The sequence below is a fragment of the Dama dama genome, chromosome 18 (genome assembly GCF_033118175.1).
Source record: "Dama dama isolate Ldn47 chromosome 18, ASM3311817v1, whole genome shotgun sequence".
Taxonomy (NCBI): domain Eukaryota; kingdom Metazoa; phylum Chordata; class Mammalia; order Artiodactyla; family Cervidae; genus Dama; species Dama dama.
The window spans coordinates 100015624-100038258 of record NC_083698.1 but is presented as its reverse complement, the minus strand read 5'-3'; the positions used below and the strand labels follow the sequence as shown (position 1 = coordinate 100038258).

General features: G+C 39.9%; 2 protein-coding genes across 2 annotated transcripts in view; one reads left to right on the top strand and one right to left on the bottom strand.

Moving 5' to 3' along the window:
- Positions 1–22635, bottom strand: part of LOC133073053 (trypsin-like) — a 41629-nt gene that overhangs the window by 3012 nt on the left and 15982 nt on the right. The window contains exon 2 of the mRNA XM_061166545.1: positions 5396–5537. Coding sequence (XP_061022528.1) covers positions 5396–5537 — 142 coding nt within the window. The remainder of the gene's footprint in view (positions 1–5395; positions 5538–22635) is intronic.
- Positions 17413–22565, top strand: PRSS37 (serine protease 37). The gene is made up of 5 exons (XM_061166439.1): positions 17413–17446; positions 19279–19420; positions 20663–20916; positions 21764–21900; positions 22425–22565. The coding sequence occupies exons 1-5, from the start codon at positions 17413–17415 to the stop codon at positions 22563–22565; spliced, it is 708 nt and encodes a 235-aa protein (XP_061022422.1).

The following is a 22635-nucleotide window of genomic DNA, read 5'->3' as shown; positions in this document are numbered from 1 at the left end:
GGCCCCTGAGTCTCCCACTCAGGGGTCTCTCCAACCATAACAGTGAAATAAATATCATATTAGTACTGAACACCACTTTTCTGTTGCAATCCCAAATGCTAAATTTGTCTCCTAACAGCAGTATAATTTGTCTCAACCTATTCTTGTCACTCTGTTGGGAGTTTATAAGATAAAACTGTGGTGCTGGAGAAGACTCTTGAGAGTGCCTTAGACTGCAAGGAGATCAAACTAGTCAATCCTAAAGGAAATCAATCCTGAATGTCCATTGGAAGGGCTGATGCTGAAGCTGGAGCTCCAATACTTTGGCCACCTGACACAAAGAGTCAAGTCACTGGAAAAGACCCTTGTGCTGGGAAAGACTGAATGCAAAAGGAGAAGGGGGCAGCAGAGGATGAGATGGTTAGATAGCATCACTGACTCAATAGACATGGAGTTTGAGCAAAGTCCAGAAGATAGTGAAGGATATGGGAGCTTGGCATGCTGCAGTCCATGGAATTGCAAAGAGTCAGACACAACTTTGCAACTGAACAACAACAGCATCGTAAGCTATATTTATAATTTAGAAGTCTACTTAAATTGAAGAAAATTCATAAGTAAATGTGATTCTTGGGCAAATTATGGTAAGTGAATTTCAGCTTAAAACAACTCTATGGCATGGAGGAGGGCTTTCCTGATGGCTCAGTGGTAAAGAATCCGTCTGACAATGCAGGAGACACCAGTGTGATCCCTGGTCCGGGAAGATGGCACATGCCGCGGGACAGCTGAGCCTGTGCACCACAACTACTGTGCTCTAGAGCCCATGCTCCACAAGGAGAAACCCACGCGCTACAACGGAGTAGCCCCCATTCACTGCAACCAGAGAAAGCCCACTGCAGCAGCAAAGACACGGCACAGCCAAAAATAAAATAGTGCTTCAGAAAACAATTATGGTGAAAAAGTACCAGAATAGTAGGTGCCTCTGAGAAATATGAGTGGAAAGCAACTGAGAAGGAGTACAGGATGAACATTAGGATATTGTTTAACTTAAGACTTTATTAAATATTCATATTAAAATTTGAAAAGTGAAAGTGAAAGTCAGTCATGTCTGACTCTTTGTGACCCCATGGACTATACAGTCCATGGAATTCTCAGGCCAGAATACTAGAGTGGGTAGCCGTTCCCTTCTCCAGCGGATCTTCCCAACCCAGGGATGGAACCCAGGTGTCCTGCGTTGCAAGTGGATTCTTTACCAGCTGAGCCACCAGGGAAGCCATTACAATTTACAAATTAATAACTGAAAGAATAGAAAAAAGGAAAATTAAAAAGTTATCTAAATTACTAATCTAAGAAGAAAGCAAAAGTATTTTTAGCCAAACAAAATACAGTAGAAATTCAAAACAGGTAAAAAGTAAATATAAACATAGCAATAATCAAAATAACCACAAATGGTCTAAACTCACCAATTAAAAGACAAATTATAGTATTACATTTTTTAAGTCCTGCTATATATAAATTAAGATACATGCTTAAATCAAAAGGATACAGAAAGGTGGAAAAGAAAAGATGTAAACATGATATACCAGGACAACAGTAACCAAAAGAAAACCAGGGTTGGTGTATTAAAAGCTGACAAAAATAGGTTTTAAGATAAAACATATTAACTGTATGAGAGAAAGAAATGACATATAATAACAAGTTTGATTTTACCAGGAATGTACCAAGTACCTAAATTTATAAATATACCTAAATTTATAGATACCAAATAAAATAGCCTAAAATATATTTTTAAAAAACAAAAATAAAAATAAATTCATAGAACTATTTTGACCAGTCTACTAACACAGAGGAATAACTTCAACACAATCCTCTCATTTCCTGGTATCAAGCGAAAAAAAAAAAAAAAAATTAGAAAGGATATAGAAGATTTGAATTACATAACTTAAAAGTTTGATATACTGGATATACTGAACATACATAAAACCTTCACCCTTAAAATCAGAGAGTACACTTTCTTTCAAGCACACACGAAACATTTATAAAAACTGACTCCATACTAGTCCCAAAACTAAGTCTCAATGATTTTCAAAGAATCAGTATCACATAGATCACATTCTCAGACCACAAAACAGTAGTGTGTGTCTGTTAATCCAAAACTCCTCATTTATCCCTCCTTACATTTCCCTTTTGGTATCCATAAGTTTGTTTTCTACGTCTGTGGATCTATTTCTGTTTTTTATATAAGTTCATTTGTATCATTTTTTAGATCCCACAATAAGCGATATCATATGATCTTTGTCTTTGTCTGACTTACTTCACTTAGTATGATAATCTCTAGTTCCATCCATGTTGCTGCAAATGGCATTATTTCATTCTTTTTTATGGCTGAGTAATATTCCATTTTATATCGATATACCACATCTTCATTATCTATTCATCTGTCATTGGACATTTAGGTTGCTTCCATATCTTGGTTATTGTACAATAAATAATGCTACTATGAACAATGGGGTGCATATATCTTTTAGAATTAGAGTTTCTGTCTTTTGGATATATGCCCAGGAGTAGGACTGCTAGGTCATATGGTAACTCTACTTTTAATCTTTTAAGGAACCTCCATGCTGCTTTCTCTTATGGCTGCACCAGTTCACATCCCCATCAACCAACAGTGAAGGAAGTTTCCCTTATCAAAACATTTTTTTAATTTGGAAAAATTTAGAAAATTCACTCCCAAAATTCTAAACTTACAAATGGAAGATTTAATCAAGTGGAAATTTTATTTTATTCCTTTTTATTGAAGCATATTTGATTTACAACATTATATTCATTTCAAGTGTACAAGATAGTGATTCAGTATTTTTACAGATTATTCTCCATTCATAGTCATTACAAGATGATGGCTGTAATTCCCTATTGTATACAATATATCCTTGTTGCATATGTATTTCAAACACAGTAGTCTGTATCTGTTAATCCCATACCCCTAATTTTCCCCTTCCTCCATCTGTTTCCCCTCTGGTAAATCTCAGCTTGTTTTCTATATCTGGGAGTCTGTTAATCCCATACCCCTAATTTTCCCCTTCCTCCATCTGTTTCCCCTCTGGTAAATCTCAGCTTGTTTTCTATATCTGGGAGTCTGTTATACACTCATTTGTATTATTTTTTAGATTCCACATTTAAGTGAAATCATATCGTATTTGTCTCTCTCTGACTTACTTGACTAAGCATAATATTCTCTAGGTCCATCCATGTTGCTGCAAATGGCAGAATTCCTTTTGTTTATGGCTCATAACTTCTCATTGAACATATATATGTGGAGATATATATATATATATATATCTCACAACTTCTTTATCCATTCAACTGTTGATGGACGCTTGGGTTGCTTCCATATCTTGGCTACTGTAAATCATGCTTCTATGAACATCGGCGGTGCATGTATCTTTTTTAATTACTGTTTTCATTTTTTCTGGATATTTGACCAGGAGTGGAACTGCTGGATCATGTTACAGTTTTATTTTTAGTTTTTTGAGAAACTCCATAATGTTTTCCACACTGGCACACCAATTTACATTCCCACGAATAGTATATATGAGTTCTCTTTTCTCCACATCCTCTCCAACATTTGTTATTTCTACATTTTTTCATGATTACCATTCTGACAGGTATGAGGTGATATCTCATTGTAGTTTTGATTTGCATTTCTTTAATAATTAGTGATACTACTGTCCAACTGATATAAAAAGTCAAAGCACTTCCACATAAATCCCAATAGAATTTTTCATAGAATGCTACAAGTTGATTTTTAAATTTATGTAAAAGAATTCCTAAGCGTTCCTGATGAAGAATAAGATGGCTGGCCAACCTCATTACACATCACAAATTATGATAAAGTCATAATTATTAAGGCACTGTGGTCTATAATAAATAAACCAATGGAATAACGACAGCCCAGAAACAGACCCATGTACAGATGGAAATTTAATAGATGACAAACAGATACTGTAGATCAGTGGGGAAAGAAGAGACTACCTACAAATGATATTTGGATATTTCGCTTAATATGTTAAAAAAAATAAAATTGGATCCCTACTTCACACCATTCACAAAAATCAATTTCAAATTATACAAAAAATTTAAATATGAAAATCAAAGCTTTAAAATCTTTAGAAGTAAATGTAAAGGAATACCTTTCTGCTTATGATCATAAAAGATATTTTTAACTAGGCACAATGATCAATAACCACAAATAAAGACTGATAATTCAAGTTTTAAATTTAATTATACTGAAGTTAAGGACTCTTTTTACATTAATGAATCACTTATTTTTTCACTGAAAGCTTGCATGCTCTATATGTTTGAATATATGTCTTAAACGTTAGTTGCAAAGTACCGTTTGGGTTTTTTATTTATTTATACATATATTATTTATTATTTATAAATATTTATTTATTTATATATTTTCTCTCTTTTTTTTTTTTATGTTAAGAACTCTTATGCATGAAAATACACCATAAAGAGAAGATAAAACCACAGAGTGGAAGATATTTTCAACATGTATAACTGACAAACGAGTAATATCTAGAGCACTTATAGAAATCCTATGAAGCAGTATTTTTACAATACAAAAAATGTTCAAAAGACAAAAAAGATTATTTCCCAAAAGATACATTGTCAGGAGAAGGAAGAAGAGGATGGGGAGGGAGGATGTTGATCATCACTACTAGTAAAAGTAACACAATTAAGATAATTGACACTTAATCAGCAAAAAAATTAAAGAGCTTGACACTACCCAATGTTGGAAGAACTCATAAATTGCTGGAGGGTGTGTAAAAGTAAACATTTGCAAGCTCTACAACCAAGAAATTCCACTTGTTATTATATATTCTATTTATATACCAAGAGGGGTACTCACAGATACAAACCAATATGTTGTGATACCAATACATATATAGATACAGAATATATCTCACAGATACATATACAAGAATAAGTTCTAAGGTACATCATATGTTTACAGTAACACTTCAAAATAACAGAAAGCTAGAAATAACTGAAACACCTATCAAGAAAAGAATGAACCAAACTCTGTGACATTCACATTGAAAAATTATACAGCAGTGAAAAATTAAATACAGTCACATCTAACAGTTTTGGATGAATCTTAAAAATGTTAAGAACAATGTGCAGGTTTATTTTTATGTGTATATGAAATATTGTACTATACCATAAAACTGTTTCCTTTCTGGACGTGTTAAACATAAGAGTGTGTAGTTAAATTTTATCTGTATACTTGAGCTCCCCTTTACCATCAAATCATTAAGACTTCCTGACTAGCACAAGTTTTATAGAATTTCCACAGGAGTGTTGAGCCCCAGCCTGGAAGCCTTAATAAAGTAGAACATTGCCGACCACTTACGGTAAGAAGCAGTGTGCTGCCGTTATCACCCACTGAGGAGCAATCAGAGTCCCCATACAGGACTTGTAACTGGATTTCAGATATAATAAATAGAAAAGATTGCTTAGGTCTGCAACATCTTCAATAAAAACTGAAATAACACCTGAAACACACAAACAGAAGAATCACTGGGATATAACCCAGCTGATTAAAGGGAACTGGCATGGTTATAGAGATTTTAAGATACCAGTGTCAGATAGTATCAATATTTACCACATTAATCACTTAGCCTACCTTATGGTACTAAGTTCCATACTGTACAAACACTGTACTAAGCACCTTGCTATTGTTGCTTAGTTGCTCAGTGATGTCCAACTCTTTTGTGACCCCATGGACTGTAGCCCACCAGGCTCCTCTGTCCATGGGATTTCCCAGGCAAGAACACTGGAATGGGCTGCCATTTCCTTCTGAAGAGAAGCAGGGAGATCATGTAGAGGAGAAAGACATACACAGGATTTGGAATCAGATAGACTGAAGTCAGAAACCTTGAATGAACCATCCTTTACTAGTTATATGACTTTAAGTAAATTTCCTAAGGTTAAATTCTTACTTTGTAAAATAATATAAAATGCATCCACTCCACCTTTTTATTTCCTGTGAAAATTTAAAAATATCTATTTTTAAAGTATCTAAACTGCAATCTCAAAAATGACAGAATGATCTCTGCTCATTTCCAAGGCAAACCATTCAGTATCACGGTAACCCAAGTCTATGCCCTAACCAGTAATGCTGAAGAAGCTGAAGTTGAACGGTTCTATGAAGACCTACAAGACCTTCTAGACAAACACCCAAAAAAGATGTCCTGTTCACTATAGGGGACTGGAATGCAAAAGTAGGAAGTCAAGAAACACCTGGAGTAACAGGCAAATTTGGCCTTGGAGTACAGAATGAAGCAGGGCAAAGGCTAAAAGAGTTCTGCCAAGAGAACGCACTGGTCATAACAAACACCCTCTTCCAACAACACAAGAGAAGACTCTACACATGGACATCAGCAGATGGTCAACACCGAAATCAGACTGATTATATTCTTTGCAGCCAAAGATGGAGAAGCTCTATACAGTCAGTAAAAACAAGACTGGGAGCTGACTGTGGCTCAGATCATGAACTCCTTACTGCTAAATTCAGAGTTAAACTGAAAAAAGTAGGGAAAACCACTAGACCATTCATGTATGACCTAAATCAAATCCCTTATGACTATACAGTGGAAGTGAGAAATAGATTTAAGGGACTAAATCTGATAGAGTGCCTGATGAACTATGGACGGAGGTTCGTGACATTGTGTAGGAGACAGGAATCAAGACCATCCCCAAGGAAAAGAAATGCAAAGAGAAAAATGGCTGTCTGAGGAGGCCTTAAAAATAGCTGTGAAAAAAAGAGAAGCCAAAAGCAAAGGAGAAAAGGAAAGATATATCCATTTGAATGCAGAGTTCCAAAGAATAGCAAGGAGAGATAAGAAAGCCTTCGTCAGTGATCAATGCAAAGAAATAGAGGAAAACAACAGAATGGGAAAGACTAGAGATCTCTTCAAGAAAATTAGAGATACCAAGGGAACATTTCATGCAAAGATGAGTTTGATAAAGAACAGAAATGGTATGAACCTAACAGAAGCAGAAGATATTAAGAAGAGGTGGCAAGAATGCACAGAAGAACTGTACAAAAAAGATCTTCAAGACCCAGATAATCATGATGGTATGATCACACACCAAGAGCCAGACATCCTGGAATGTGAAGTCAAGTGGGCCTTAGGAAGCATCACTATGAACAAAGTTAGTGGAGGTGATGGAATTCCAGTTGAGCTCTTTCAAATCCTGAAAGATGATGCTGTTAAAGTGCTGCACTCAATATGCCAGCAAATTTGGAAAACTCAGCAGTGGCCACAGGACTGTAAAGGGTCAGTTTTCATTCCAATCCCAAAGAAAACCAATGCCGAAGAATGCTCAAACTACCACACAATTGTACTCATCTCACACGCTAGTAAAGTAATGCTCAAAATTCTTCAAGCCAGGCTTCAGCAATACATGAACTGTGAACTTCCAGATGTTCAAGCTGGTTTTAGAAAAGGCAGAGGAACCAGAGATCAAATTGCCAACATCCGCTGGATCATTGAAAAAGCAAGAAAGTTCCAGAAAAACATATATTTCTGCTTTATTGACTATGCCAAAGCCTTTGACTGTGTGGATCACAATAAACTGTGGACAATTCTGAAAGAGATGGGAATACCAGACCACCTGACCTGCCTCTTGAGAAACCTGTATGCAGGTCAAGAAGCAACAGTTAGAAATGGACATGGAACAACAGATTGGTTCCAAATAGGAAAAGGAGTATGTCAAGGCTGTATATTGTCACCCTGTTTATTTAACTTATATGCAGAGTACATCATGAGAAACGCTGGGCTGGAGGAAGCACAAGCTGGAATCAAGATTGCCGGGAGAAATATCAATAACCTCAGATATGCAAATGACACCACCCTTATGGCAGAAAGTGAAGAACTAAAGAGAACTTTCAGCTCTTGATGAAAGTGAAAGAGGAGAGTGAAAAAGTTGGCTTAAAGCTCAACATTCAGAAAACTAAGATCATGGCATCCAGTCCCATCACTTCATGACAAATAGATGGGGAAACAGTGGAAATAGTGGCTGACTTTTATCTTTTTGGGCTCCAAAATCACTGCAGATGGTGATTGCAGCCATGAAATTAAAAGACGCTTACTCCTTGGAAGGAAAGTTATGACCAACCTAGACAGCATATTAAAAAGCAGAGTCAAAAAATAAAAAGTAAAAAAAATTTTTTAAATAAAAATAAAAAGCAGAGTCATTACTTCATCAACAAAGGTCTGTCTAGTCAAAGCTATGGTTTTTCCAGTGGTCATGTATGGATGTAAGAGTTGGACTATAAAGAAAGCTGAGCACCAAAGAATTGATGCTTTTGAACTGTGGTGTTGAAGAAGACTCTTGAGAGTCCCGTGAACTGCAAGGAGATCCAACCAGTCCATCCTAAAGGAAATCAGTCCTGGGTGTTCATTGGAAGGACTGATATTGAAGCTGAAACTCTAATACTTTGGCTACCTGATGCGAAGAGCTGACTCATTTGAAAAAACCCTGATGCTGGGAAAGATTGAGGGCAGGAGGAGAAGGGGACGACAGAGGATGAGATGGTTGGATGGCATCAACGACTCAATGGACATGGGTCTGGGTAAACTCCGGGAGTTGGTGATAGCCAGGGAGGCCTGGTGTGCTGCAGTTCATGGGGTTGCAAAGAGTCGGACACGACTGAACGACTGATCTGAACAGCAAGTGCTTAGTGGGATTTCCCAGGTGGTTCAGTGGTAAAGAATCCACCTGCCAATGTAAGGGACATGGGTTCAGTTCCTGGTTCAGGAAGATCCCCTGAAGAAGGAAATGGCAACCTACTCCAGTTTTTCACTTTTCACTTCATAGTACTCGAGTTCCATACTATACAAACACTGTACTAAGCACTTTGTTATTGTTGTTTAGTCACTCAGTCGTATCTGACTCTTTAGAGATCTCATGGACTGTAGCCCACAAGGCCTCTCTGTCTATGGGATTTCCCAGGCAAGAATACTACAGTGGGTTACCATTTCCTCCTCCAGGGTATCTTCCCAAACCAGGGATTGAAACCATGTCCCTTACACTGACAAGTGGATTCTTTACCACTGAACCACCTGTGAAGCCCCACTAAGCACTTTAAGTACTTTAAAAAAAAATTTTTTTTAATTTTCATGGGAAACAAAAAGATAGAGTAGATACATTTTATATTATTTTACAAAGTAAGAACTTAACCTTAGGAAATATACTTAAAAGTCATACAACTAGTAAATGATGGTTTGTTCAAGGATCCCAATTTCAGTCTGATTCCAAATCCCATGTACATCCTTCTCCTCCACACAATCTCCCGCTTTTCTTCACCCTGTCTGCAGTTTTCCAGGATGACTCAGCTCATCTCCAATCTCCCAAAGGCTTAAGACTTCTCGGTTCTCTCCACAGTCATAGTCATGCAGCCTGTCCTGCAGCCCCTGACTGTTTCTACTAGCACACTGCAGGGATGCTCAGAGACCAGTCATTGTGACTCCAACAGCAATAAGTCCATTAGTGAATCAAAATTAAAACTTTAATTCTGGCATGAAAATATAGGGAGAGATATTCTGAACAGATGGGCACTTAAATATAGGACAGTATTTATTCTCTGAAAACAGATTATCTGGATTCAAATCCTAGCTCTATCCTTACCAGTAGTAGAAACTTGTACAAATTAGGCAGATCTCTATATCTTAATCTCCTTATTTGTACACTGAAATCACAAACTTCTCTCCTAAGGTTGCTGTGAAAATTGAATGCATTAATGTATGTAAATAGCTTGAAAGAATGCTTGGCATATAATGCATATAATGTGTGTTCAATAAGTGTTATTTTATACAATGGCAGTTTCAAGAATATTTTTACACTGATAAATGGCAAACTAATACTCAGAAAAAGATAGAGACAAAGCCTCTCCGTTATTTACCAAATAACTAAACATTGGATACTGACTGATATCACCCTGTTTTTTGTGTTATTGCTACTTCTTTATCAGTGACAGCTCCAGCCCTAATTTAATCCTCCTACCTACTAATTAAAAATTTGAAGAACACAATTAGGGTTAGGGTACCCCAATTAGAGTCAGAATGTTCCTTCTTGACAACACCGAGTTCTGAACTGACTCCATTTCTCTAACTCCATCTTCCAAATTATCCATCAAACCCTTTAAGACGCCCCTCCCAAGTTCCCTTTACTGGGACACGTGAGATTCTCTGGAGTGTGTTGTCCCTGCTACATAAAGTTACATAAACCTCACTTTAAAAAATTCTTGGTGTTTTTCTTGGTGGCATTTGGTTAGTGGGTTCAACGAGTTAGGTCAAATATTGCTTTCTCCAGTTCAGGAAAGGAAACAGGAAAATATAAAACTATTACTTTTTAAAAAAATCTATGTTCCAACTGGGGTTTCTCTTGCTATATCAATTTATATTTCTGGGTCTATGGGTTTTCATCTAATAAGCAGTAAAAGAACAATGATTTATACAATATCCCCAAGCATTCAGCATAATTCCCAGCACATGGTATAAACTCAATAGATAGGTATTATACAAATGAATTAATGAGTGCTCGCTTCGGCAGCATATATACAAATGAATTAATGAGAGATTAGAGTAAAACTCACTTTGCATGAAAGGGGCCACTGGAAGGCTCTGAAATTAATGCAAGGGTTTTATGGATTCATATATAAAGCAAGCATCATCACTAAAAGCTAACATTATGTATACAGACATGTGTAGTTCTGTCCAAATATATACATGTGTGCATTTTTTAAATCTGTTGAATACTAATTGGTTTCTGCCATGCATTCATGAATGCATGCTAAGTTGTTTCAGTAATGTCTGACTCTTTGCGACCCCATGGACTGTTGCCCACCAGGCTCCTCTGTCCATGGGATTCTCCAGGCAAGAATACTGCAGTGCGTTGCCATTTCCTACTCCAGGGGATCTTCCCAACCCAGAGATCAGACCCGTGTCTCTTGCATCTCCTGCATTGGCAGGTGGATTCTTTACTAGCGTCACCTGCTTCACAACTTTTTTTAGCATAAGAACTCCTTTTAGTCTTAAAATATTTTGAATCTTTTTATGATGTTAATGCTGTTGTTCAGTCACTAAGTCGCGTCTGACTCTTTGCAGCCCCATAGACTGAAGCACACCAGGTTTCCCTGTCCTTCACTGTCTCCCAGAGTCTGCTCAGATTCATGGTCATTGAGTCGGTAATAATATCTAACCATCATATCCTTTAGTCTTTCCCAGCATCAGGGTCTTTTCCACTGAGTCAGCTCTTCACATCAGGTGGCCAAAATATTGGAGCTTCAGTTTCAGCATGAATCCTTCCAATGACTATTTCAGGTTGATTTCCTTTAGGATTGATTGGTTTGATCTCCTTGCAGTCCAAGGGACTCTGAAGATATATGATGTTAATACATCATGTTTTATTAATAAGACTAAGAGGGGTTCTTATGGTCAAAAAGGTTGCAAACCACTGGCATAGGCAATATTCTCATTCCTTCTTACTCTAAGCTCTTCCAGCACATAAATCTAAGTCTTATTTAACTCCCACAATATATCCCTAAATCTAGACCATCTCTTGTTAGCATGAATGCTCAGTCATGTCTGACTCTTTACAACCCCATGAACTGTAGCCCACCACACTTCTCTGTCCACCAAATTTTCTAGGCAAAAATACTGGAGTGAGTTGCCATTTCTTACTCCAGGGGATCTTCTTGACCCAGGGATCAAACCCACATCTCCCATGTCTCCTGCATCATCAGGTGGATTCTTTATCACTGTGCCACCCGGAAGCCCAAAAGGACCATAAAGGAGTACTATAAGCAACTCTATGCCTACAAACATGAAAACCTAGATGAATTCTGTCTATGATATACTCTGCCAAAACACAAACAAAAAGAAATAGACAATCTAAATATGTCTAAATCTATTAAAGATACCGATTAAACAATAACCTTCCAAAAGAGAAAGCACTGGGCCCAGATGAGCTGACTCACGAATTCTACCAAACATTTAAGGAAGAAATTACACCAATTCTCTGCAATCTTTTTCAGAAGATAGAAGCAGAGGGAATATTTCCTAAATTATTCTATGAGGCCAGCATTCTCTTGGTACCAAAAACAAAGTCATTACAAGAAAACTACAAAAAAAAAAAAAAAAAACCTTCTCATGATCAAAAATCCTCAACAAAACATTAGTCAAATCTAATTCAACAACGTATAAAAAAAATTATACATGCTCTAAGACCACGTGGGATTTCTGCTATGTATGCAGGACTGGTTCAACATTTGAAAATCAATTAGGAGCTTCTTTCCTGTTTTCTTCTAGGAATGTCAAGGCTTCGGGTCTTTTGTTTAAGTATTTAATTCATTTTGGTTTAATTTTTGTGAGTGGTGTAAGACAGGTTTTCCATTTCAGTTTTCTGCATGTGGTTAGTCAGTTTTCCCAACACCATTTATTGAAGAAAAATAGAGTGTTCTTGTCTCCTTTGTCAAATATCAACTGATTGAATACATAAGTGTTTATTTCTAGGCTCTCTATTCTGTTTCATTGTTCTATGTTTTTATTTTTATGCCAATACCACAATGTTCTAATTACTATAGTTTTGTAGTATAGTTTGAAGTGTGATGCTTCTGGCTTTGTTCTCAGGATTGCTTTGGTTATCTGAGGTCTTTTGTGATTCCATATAAATTTTAAGGCTGCTCTTTTATTTCTGTGAAAAATGTCATTGGAATTTTGATGGAGATCTCATTGAATCTATAGATGGTTTTGGGTAATGTGGAAATTTTAACATTAATTCTTCCAATCCATGAACATGAGATATCTCAATTTTGTTTATGTCTTCTTTAATTTCTTTCTTCAAAGTCTTATAGTTTTCATTGTACAGATCTTTCACTTCCTTTGCTAAATTTATTCCTAGGTATTTTATTGTTTTTGATGCTACTGTAAATGGGATACCATAAAATTCCTAGAAGGAAACATAGGGAAGAAACTCCTTAACATGGGTCTTAACAATTTTTTTGATTACGACAGTAACAATACAAGCAACAAAAGCAAAAATCAACAAATGATGGTACACCAAACTACAAAGCTTCTGCACAGCCTGTAGAGAAAACGACTGGTAGATGACATATTTCCCAAACTTCCCCAGTTCTGACCCATCAGCTCTCCCTCCCAACAGAGCTCTACAGCCTTATCTCCAGCTGAGGCCCAATCAAACGAGAGAGAGATGCCTTCAGTCACTCACCAGTTATCATCAGCAAGGTTAATAGGATACACTTCATGGTGATGCCTGAATCTTGTCCTGAGGATAAGGTTGTAGTGGAAACAGGCACAAAGCAGGAACAGAACTTATAACCCACTCAGGGATTCTCAACAGCAGGATTAAGTGCAAATGAGAGAACTGGGATGTGGATTCTATAAGTCTGTCATTTAGAGACTGCTTCTTCCAGTCTTGATCCTTAGTAAAAAAGGATTCATTAGTTACACCTGCCAACTCTCTCAGTCAATTAGCATGGAAATCCTAGCAGTCTAACTGATATCTGCCCTATAAGAAGATGAGTTTCAGGGGTCTGAGCTTTATCCCTTATCTAAGGAAGTAAGAACAGAGTGAACCTTCTGTGGTATTAAAATTCATCCCAAGTTCTTTCCCTAGCTTCTCAGTTCTTTTCACCAGTTCCTTCCCCACAAAGTTTAACTAGCAGCCCTCCCTCTACATGTCCCATTGACTCTCTGCTTTCTGGGCTACTTGGACGAAGCAGAGCTATGTCCCCACCCTTCTCTGTGACACGGACTCCCTTCTCCTTTATTCATGTCACACTCGGCCCACCCCTCCTCAGAACCGCTTCACTTGTACTGGTTGTATTCACAAATACCATTTGAAGAAAAGTTCTCAACCAACACCAGTACTAGAGGCCCCCGTCAGATCTCCAAATCTGTTCCTACTACGCTGCCCTCTGGGACAGCAGCACTGTTCCTACTACGCTGCCCTCTGGGACAGCAGCACTGTTCCTACTACGCTGCCCTCTGGGACAGCAGCACTGTTCCTACTACGCTGCCCTCTGGGACAGCAGCACTGTTCCTACTACGCTGCCCTCTGAACAGTACTCTTGTTCACTCACTCTCTCCTTTCTCTGTGGCTGCCTCATTTAAATGGATTTTTTGGCAGCAAATACAAGTGTGAGTGAAAGTCACTCAGTCGTGTTCCTACTCTTTGCGACCCCATAGACTATACAGTCCATGGAATTCTCCAGGCCAGAATACTGAAGTGGGCAGCCTTTCCCTTCTCCAGGGGATCTTCCCAACCCAAGGATTGAACCCAGGTCTCCCACATTGCAGGCAGGTTCTTTACCAGCTGAGCCCCAAGGGAAGCCCAAGAATACTGGAGTGAGTAGCCTATCCCTTCTCCAGCAGATCTTTCCAACCCAGGAATTGAACCAGGGTCTCCGGCATTGCAAGCGGATTCTTTACCAACTGAGCTATGAGGGAAGCCCAAATACAACAAGGATATTACTTAAATAGAAAATCTTGTTAGATGGCAGAATGAAACAATAATAGATTTAGAGTCGCTTTAAACCTTAGATATGAGGCCTTAGATAGATATTAGGAATGAGGCCATGGACAGGTATATCTCCATGTATATATATGTATGGAATCTATAATAACTCTAATAAAGAACTTAATGATAAGAAATTTACAAACACAAGGAAATGTTGAGTATCATACATATACATACATACTCATAGGATTCTAAAGTTATCTTTCACAAAGAGAAACTTTAAGAACACTGTCAATATCAGATATCAATATCTCAAAACAAAAAGGGAAAAAAAATGAAATTGGCAAACAAAAGGAAACATTTGAGGGCTAATGTATCATAAAAAAAAGTTATTTATTGAAACAAGAAAATTAACACTTGAAAGTAGTTTTGTAGGCCTGCAAATAAGTGTGTGGGGTGGGCAGGCAGGAGTGGGTGGCAAAGAGGGGATGAGAAGAGATGAAATGAGGTGATGTCAAGGGATCTCCCTAAACCATGCTAGGGGTCATTCTACAGTCAGTAGGGAACTACTCAAGAGTTTTAAGAAAGAGACTAATACTCTCTCCCCTACAGTTTAGGAAAGATGTCTGAGTAAAACAATGTTAAGTCGAGCAATAGTAGGCAGGCACATGCATTAGTTCAAGTGAGTCAAGATTATGGCCTGGAGTAGGGTGACAGCAGTGAGAATGGAAAGACATGGATGGATTTAAGAGATCTGGGGAAGCAGGATGGACTTTGGGATTGAGTGGTCAGAAAAAGAGAAAAAAATTTAAAGTGAAAGGTAGAGTTGTCTCCTAAAAGGAGGAAAACAGGCAGAAGTCTGAATTTGAAAAGCTAGAGAAATAAGGAGTTTAGCTTGACAGGCTAAATTTCAGGAGCTGAGAGGAGATGCAAACAGTGGTTCCCAGGAAGCAGTCATGTATGCGTGACCAGAGCTCTGGGCTACAGATACCAATGTGAAGCTCATCAGCAGGCAGCAGACCCCAGTGCCAGCTTCTCCAGAAAATCTGCTTTTCTGCTCTCAGTCCTCACATCCCCAGACAAACTCCCTTCCTGGCCCAGAATCTTTCCAAAAGAACCAGGAAAAACCACCTGGCAGTAAAGTCTCTCTCTTTCTCAAATTTTTAACCTCTATTTAACTAATCCCACCCCCACCACAGAAAACCTTCCACAACTCCATCTTGTCCAGGAATCTCAAGTGTATTTCATAAACGAGCCCTAGTCCCAGTGAGGCTGTGTTCACTGTGAGGTTTAGCAAAGTATGTGCCATGTTAACATTTTAAAACTGATTTGTTTTTGGTGGTGCAGGGTCTTTGCTGCCACGCGCAGACTATCTCCAGTTGTGGCAAGTGGGGGATGCTCTTCCTCGTGGTGTCCAGGCTTCTCATTGCAGTGGCTTCTCTTGCTGCGGACACAGGCTCCAGGCATGCAGGCTTCTGTCGTTGCGGCCTGCGGGCTCTAGAGCTCAGGCTCAGTAGTTGTGGCGCAGGGGCTCAGCTGCACCAAGGCACATGGGAGCTTCTCAGAGCAGGGGTTGACCCCGTCTCCCCTGCACTGGCAGGCAGATTCTTAACCACTTGACCATGAGAGAAGTCCCCATGTTAACTTTTCATTCCACACTTCAGGAAATTTGTGAGAGGGACTGTATAGTTTTCCAAGATTCATGAATGCTGGCTGATGAACTGAAGCCTGGAGGATGTGGCTAAAAAGTGGTGGGTATCCAGTAATAAAATATAGATACTGTACTTCTAGTTTTTCCAGCCATGTGTGATTTTGAAAAAATCATTTAAATTCTTTGTTTTGGTCCTGTCACTACAGATCAGGAGAAAAGAAAGAATGATACCAGCCCCGCCTCATCTCTCCAGGGTTGTTGTGACACTGGAATAAGACTATGAGTTTAGGAAATTTTCAGGGGTAAGAATGATACAAAGCTTACTTAATTTTGTATCTCAGACTAACCTGATATAAAATCACCACTAACAATGTCTGTAAAGAACTTTGCTCAGTGACTGGGATGTAGTAAAGGCTCACAGAATGTTGGCTATTAGCATCTAGGCTCTTTGTGTTCCCAATTATCCAAGGATGACATGGCAGTCTATTATTGGCTGACCAATCTCTTCATTAGGTAAAAAGCACTTAGAGGTCCTGCCAACCATTCAGTAGATCCTAGATCTAATGTAATCTAGAATGTAAATCATTCCCTGACTGTCAAAATGACTGCTCAATGAATTCTTTACATTTCCCCATTTCCTTAGCTCAGACCTGCTGATCACAACAACCAGGCCAAGCTGGTGATGATGGCGGAGTGATGAAATAGTGAACCCAGGGAAAGATGAAGCTAATGTAACAAAGAGGGGAGGGGCTGAAGAAAAGTATAAGTAGGGGGCTTATTATATTAGGGGGCTTATATATTAGGGGGCTCAGAGCAAACCTGGGCACACCGTCTTCCTGAACTAAGGTGCAGAATCCTGTCCCCCACAGCCCTGGCCTGAAAAACTCCATGGGGACATAAGTCCTAAGCCTGGAGTTCCCTTTCCCACAAACAGCTGAACTGTTTTTGGGCAGATGGGCTTTTAGGGACAGCAAACTGAGGGACCTGGGTCCAGAAGCCCAGTCACAAAGCTTCCTTGTCTTTCCATGAGAGGCATAGCCCCCCACCTTCCCTGGAACAGAGGGCCTCCATCTGCCTGTTGGAGCCCTCCTCCCCTGTTGTATTCATGCCCAGAGCTGCTTTTCAACCCTCCTGCCTAACCATACCCACTGGTTCTACTAGGTGTTCCAGAGAAACTACTGAACTGAGAGCTCCATACTCTGCTGATCTTCTGCCCCTTGCAAAGGGAGGCTATGAAGTTTACCTTCTGTTTGAGTGTCCTTGCTGGTATGTATCCAGGACTTTCTACTCTGTCATATAAGGCATAGGTTAATACAGAACGGAGGAGGGCAGATGCAGGATGTGGGGATGGTGCAAAAGAGAGTCAAGAGAAACTGTCAGGAGCAGCACTGGGGATCCCCCTCAGACTCTAGCCACAGGCTCTCTGGACAGGCTGAGAAGCCCAGTGCTAAGCCTGAGGGGTAGGTTATGGTGTATGTCTGCCTTGGAGAGTTCCACGCTCAACACTCAACAGTGAGTGTTCCACCTTGGTTATTCCAAAATACGGGCTTCATCACACAGGGGCAAGTCTCAAGTGTAGTCACAAGGACAGAGAACTCATTTTGACGACTGATATGCCTTCCTGTTGCAAAAGCTTAGAGACTCAGAATGCGGGGAATGGAGAAGATGGGAACAAAAGATCAAATGCAAGGACCCTCCATCCTGAACTCCCTGACTATCATGAAGCTCTTCTGAATTCTCCAGAGCGGGCTTTCCCTCCACACCCTGACTGCCTAGGTTGTTGCATCACAAATTAGCTGCGTGAGCTTGGACAAGTTAATTAATCTATCTGGGCTTCAGTTTCTACAGTCAAAATGGGAATATTCCTACCTACATTATAGAATCATTGTGAAGATTTAGAACAAGAGTGCAATGGCTCTTGTCCTTATTAATACCCCACCCTTTTTTCCTTGGGGTTTCTAACAGTGTGACTCCAAAGAAAAGGGTATGGTGAGGCACAGGCCTGGGCTTGGAAAGGTTTAAAATAAGAACCAAGGGCAGCTGAAATAAAAACAATATTTCTGATATTAGAATCAGCCTTCCTCCTCTTTCTTCTCTTTTTTTTAAAATAATTCATTTATAAAAGCACTGCACGGTCATACTAGAAAATTGAGAAATATTAAAAAGTATAAAAAATAAACATCATTCATAGTCCCACCTCAGTCAACACATGCTAATGCACTGTTTGAATTTATTCCCAGGCTTTATTTTATTTATTTTAGTGGCTTATTTTTGTTTCTTTACTTGTTCTTAGATAATTGGATTACTAGATTAAATATACATTTTTATTATTTTTTAACTGAAAGGTTATTAGTATTCCTTTGCTGTTTAATATTCTTTATAAATGCAGTTTTAATATATATGCTGTTCCATTTGTTCACATCCCTTTGTATTTCAATATCCAACATTACTGTATTGGACATTCATATAAGAAAGAAAGAAAGTGAAGTAACTCAGTCATATCCATCTCTTTGCAACCCTGTAGCCTACCAGGCTCCTCCATCCACAGGTCTAGGCCAGAATACTGGAGCGGGTTGCCATTTCCTTCTCCAGGGGATCTTCCTGACCCAGGGATAGAACCCAGGTCTCCCACATTGCAGGCAGATTCTTTACCAGCTGAGCCACAAGGGAAGCCAAAGAATTACCTATTATAAATAGTGTTAAAATGAGCACATTTACTAATAATCTTGGTCTACATCTGATTATTTCTTTAGAATCAAGAATTCTTGGGATTGTAATTATTAGGTCAAAGATGACAAACCATTTACAATTCTTGATGCTCATTTTTAAGTTGCTTTTGAAGAAGACAGAATCAATTCCCATTCCTATAAGTAGTAAATGAGAGTCTTTCTCATTGTACTCTCTTAGGCTGAATGATTATTAAAACTATTAGATAAAATGGTATGCCATTTTTATGTACATTTTTATTCTTTAATGTCAAGTACCTTCACATTTCCTGCCCAAATGACTGTCACTTTAAAATCGTCCGCATTTCCATCCAGCTGGGAAGCTGCTGACTGTCTCCTTTGTCCTAAGCACTTCTCGTTTCCATCCCTCAGGGACGCTCTTCTCCACTCACTCGTCTGTGCAGAAAGACGACCCTTCCCCGTACCTGGCCTACCTCAAGTCTCACTTCAACCCCTGTGTGGGCGTCCTCATCAAAAGCAACTGGGTGCTGGCCCCTGCTCACTGCTACTTACCGTGAGTGTTGAGCGTCCTCACCCACTCTACTCATTTCGCATTGGTGATTCTCAAACAGGGCCAACGTTCCCCCCAGGGTACATTTGGCAAAGGAAGACATTCTTGGTTGTCACAGTAGAGTGAGGGCTGCAGGGAGGGCTGTGCTAACGGCATCTGCCTGGTGAACAGACGCCAGGGCAAGGATGCTGCTTAATATCCTACAGGGCACATGACAGCCCCTCCACAACACAGTCATCCAGCCCCGCATGTCAACAGGGCTGCTGGGGAGCCCTGTCCTATGTAGTATGCCTCCTCGGTCTCCCATCAGTCTTTCCAAGGTTTTTTTACTGGCAATATGAGTTTTGTCAGTTAAGGAACCAGCAGGCAACAGATGGTACACTCAGATTTTATTAAATTGAGGAGACTTTATAAAAAGAACTAATGACAAAGATATGGTCTAGTTATAGGGAAAACATAGACAACAGTTGAGTTCCTCTGGTGTTCAGTACTAGAAAGATGCACTTACTACTCCCAGACCTAAAGGGGCAGGGGGAGAATGATTTTAGGCGGGGAGAGGAAAAGAGTCAGTGAGAGAGGAGAGCGCACTGTGCACAGACTGCCTGATGGAGGTTCTAACCTTTGGTCAGGAGACAGTCGACGGCCACAACCCTGTGGCAACCCAACGGGGTCGCGCAGGTGGGAGGATAAACACGCCAACCTCTCCCTTTTCCTTCCAATTCCTTTGTGGTGCTTCTTATGAGCCAAATAGAATCAAATGCCAGAGGAGAAGAAAGCTCATTGACTTAATCCACCTATTTCACCTTCCAAAGTACAGAGAAGGATGAAATAAGAGTTGCGAGGAGATTTGATAAAGCAAACAGGAGCTGTCCAACACTAAAGTCACCTCATTCTCTTCCCAACACCAGAATGGAAATGCCCATATAGGCTGGAGCTGGAAAGGAGGGGAAATAATATTTCTAGACCATGCATTCTTTTCTCTCCCACTACATGAAAACAGAGAAGTTAAAGGTTCCACCACTTAACTGTGTGACCATGGGTGAATACTCTCATGTGCCTCCATTCCTTCAGCTGTAACACGGGTATTCAAAACAGAATCCCCCTCACTGCCTTGCTGTGAGTAGTAAATGAGGGAATCCAGGATTCAGACAAAGCTCTTGGCAAAGCACCTGGCCCACTGTAACATCAGCTTTGATGATGATACCAACAGTGATGATGGTGACTTCCAACCCCTTATCCCTCCAGAAATCTGAAGGTGATGCTGGGAAATCTCAGGGTCAGAGTCAGAGATGGGACAGAGCAAACAATTAACCCTATCCAGATTATCCGCTACTGGAACCATAGTCATAGTTCGCCCCAAGATGACCTCATGCTTATTAGGCTGGCTAAGCCTGCAACCCTCAACGAAAAAGTCCAGCCCATTGCCCTCGCCACCAGCACCGTCAAGCCAGGCACCATCTGCATGCTTTCAGGTTTGGACTGGAGCCAAAACAACAATGGTGAGTGCACCTTCCACTGAACATCAGGTCATCAGTTATATCTGATGAGACAAGTTGGGGAGGAGCCCATGTACGTATAACTGAGAGCAGAGGAGGCTGGGGTGGAGACCAAGGGGAGGTACTATCTGAGGGGTCTGGCAAAAACAGACCCTCCCAGAAGTCCAGAGTCCTCCTTTCCCAGGGTGTCTAAAGCCTCACTGCTTCTTCAGGGCTTTGGCAGGTGGAGCCACCAGGCCACCTGACTCAGCACAAAGGCCACACCTCCTGATTGTCAGAGGCACAGTTCCCATTAAAAAGGCTCCTCTTTCCCATACTGGCTCACTTCTCTTGTGGAGGACACCTGACAACTTGAGTCAGGTCACCTCTTATTCCTCCAAGAACAGACACAGAGTAGAAAGAAAATGCTGCTTTTTAAAGAGACATAAAGGCCATTTCAAAATCCTCAAGATTAACCCTCATAACCATGCACAAAATCACGTCTTCTTTCTTCCTCATTATTTTTGCTCAGTTTAGTTCAGTCACTCAGTCATGTCTGACTCTTTGCAACCCCATGGACTGCAGCACACTAGGCCTCCCTGTCCATCACCATCTCCCAGAGCTTGCTCAAACTCATGTCCGTTGAGTTGGTGATGCCGTCCAACCATCTCATCCTCTGTTGTCCCCTTCTCCTCCTGCCTTCAATCTTTCCCAGCATCAGGGTCTTTTCAAATGAGTCAGTTCTTCACATCAGGTGGTTCAAGTATTATTCAGACAGATACAAAACATCAGTTGAAACAGAGGCTGGGGATTGGAGAGCTAAATAACATTTGTGAACAGGATGGTTGCTTTTATCCCTGTCTTCCCTCAGGCAGACACCCTGATTTAAGGCAGAACCTGGAGGCCCCTGTGATGTCCAACACAGCCTGCCAGGAAACTGAACAAGGAAAAAGCCACAGAAATTCCATATGCGTTAAATTTCTAAAAGTGTTCAGTCGAATTTTTGGGGTAATCTTTTCTCTCTATTCAATTTTCATTCATTTGGATATGTCTAATTAACTATTTAACCACGGTATTTAAAAAATAGAAAGCCCACAACTTCACAAATTTTTGAGAATTTGGTAAGGCTGCAGCAAAGCCTCCCATTATCTTCAGTAAAGGGCCCTCATTAGAGACATCTGTATTTATTAAAGGGCATCATGCATACTTTGCTTGGTTTTTGTAGCACTTAAAAAAAAATTAATTCAAATATTTCACAAACTGAAACAGGCTTCACCAGTTCAAGTAAATGGAGTTTGACTCATTTTACATATGAGTTCTAGAAAGGCTTTTCTCTGACTTTCTCAATGTCACACAAGGCTAGTTACAACAAAGTTACATAAAAGAACCAAGCTTCCAGTCTGCAGACTCTTATCTTGATGCAGCATGCTACCTCTAGACAGGGCGCATCCACACAGTGACTAGAGAGCTCCTATAAGGAGAAGATTTGACTGGATCTGTCTGCCCCCCTCTCTGTGTGTGATCCCTTGTAGGAGGTGGCCGTTGCTACTGTCATCTGCAAAAACAAGCTTCAGGGGATCGAGGTCGGACACTTCATGGGAGGGGATGTGGGCATCTACACCAACGTTCAGAAATATATCACCTGGATTGAGAGCACCACTAAAGACAAATGAGACCATGTTTCCCCCTAATCATCCCAGTGGCTCTGCCATGGACGATACCAACCACAACTTACCCCAAATT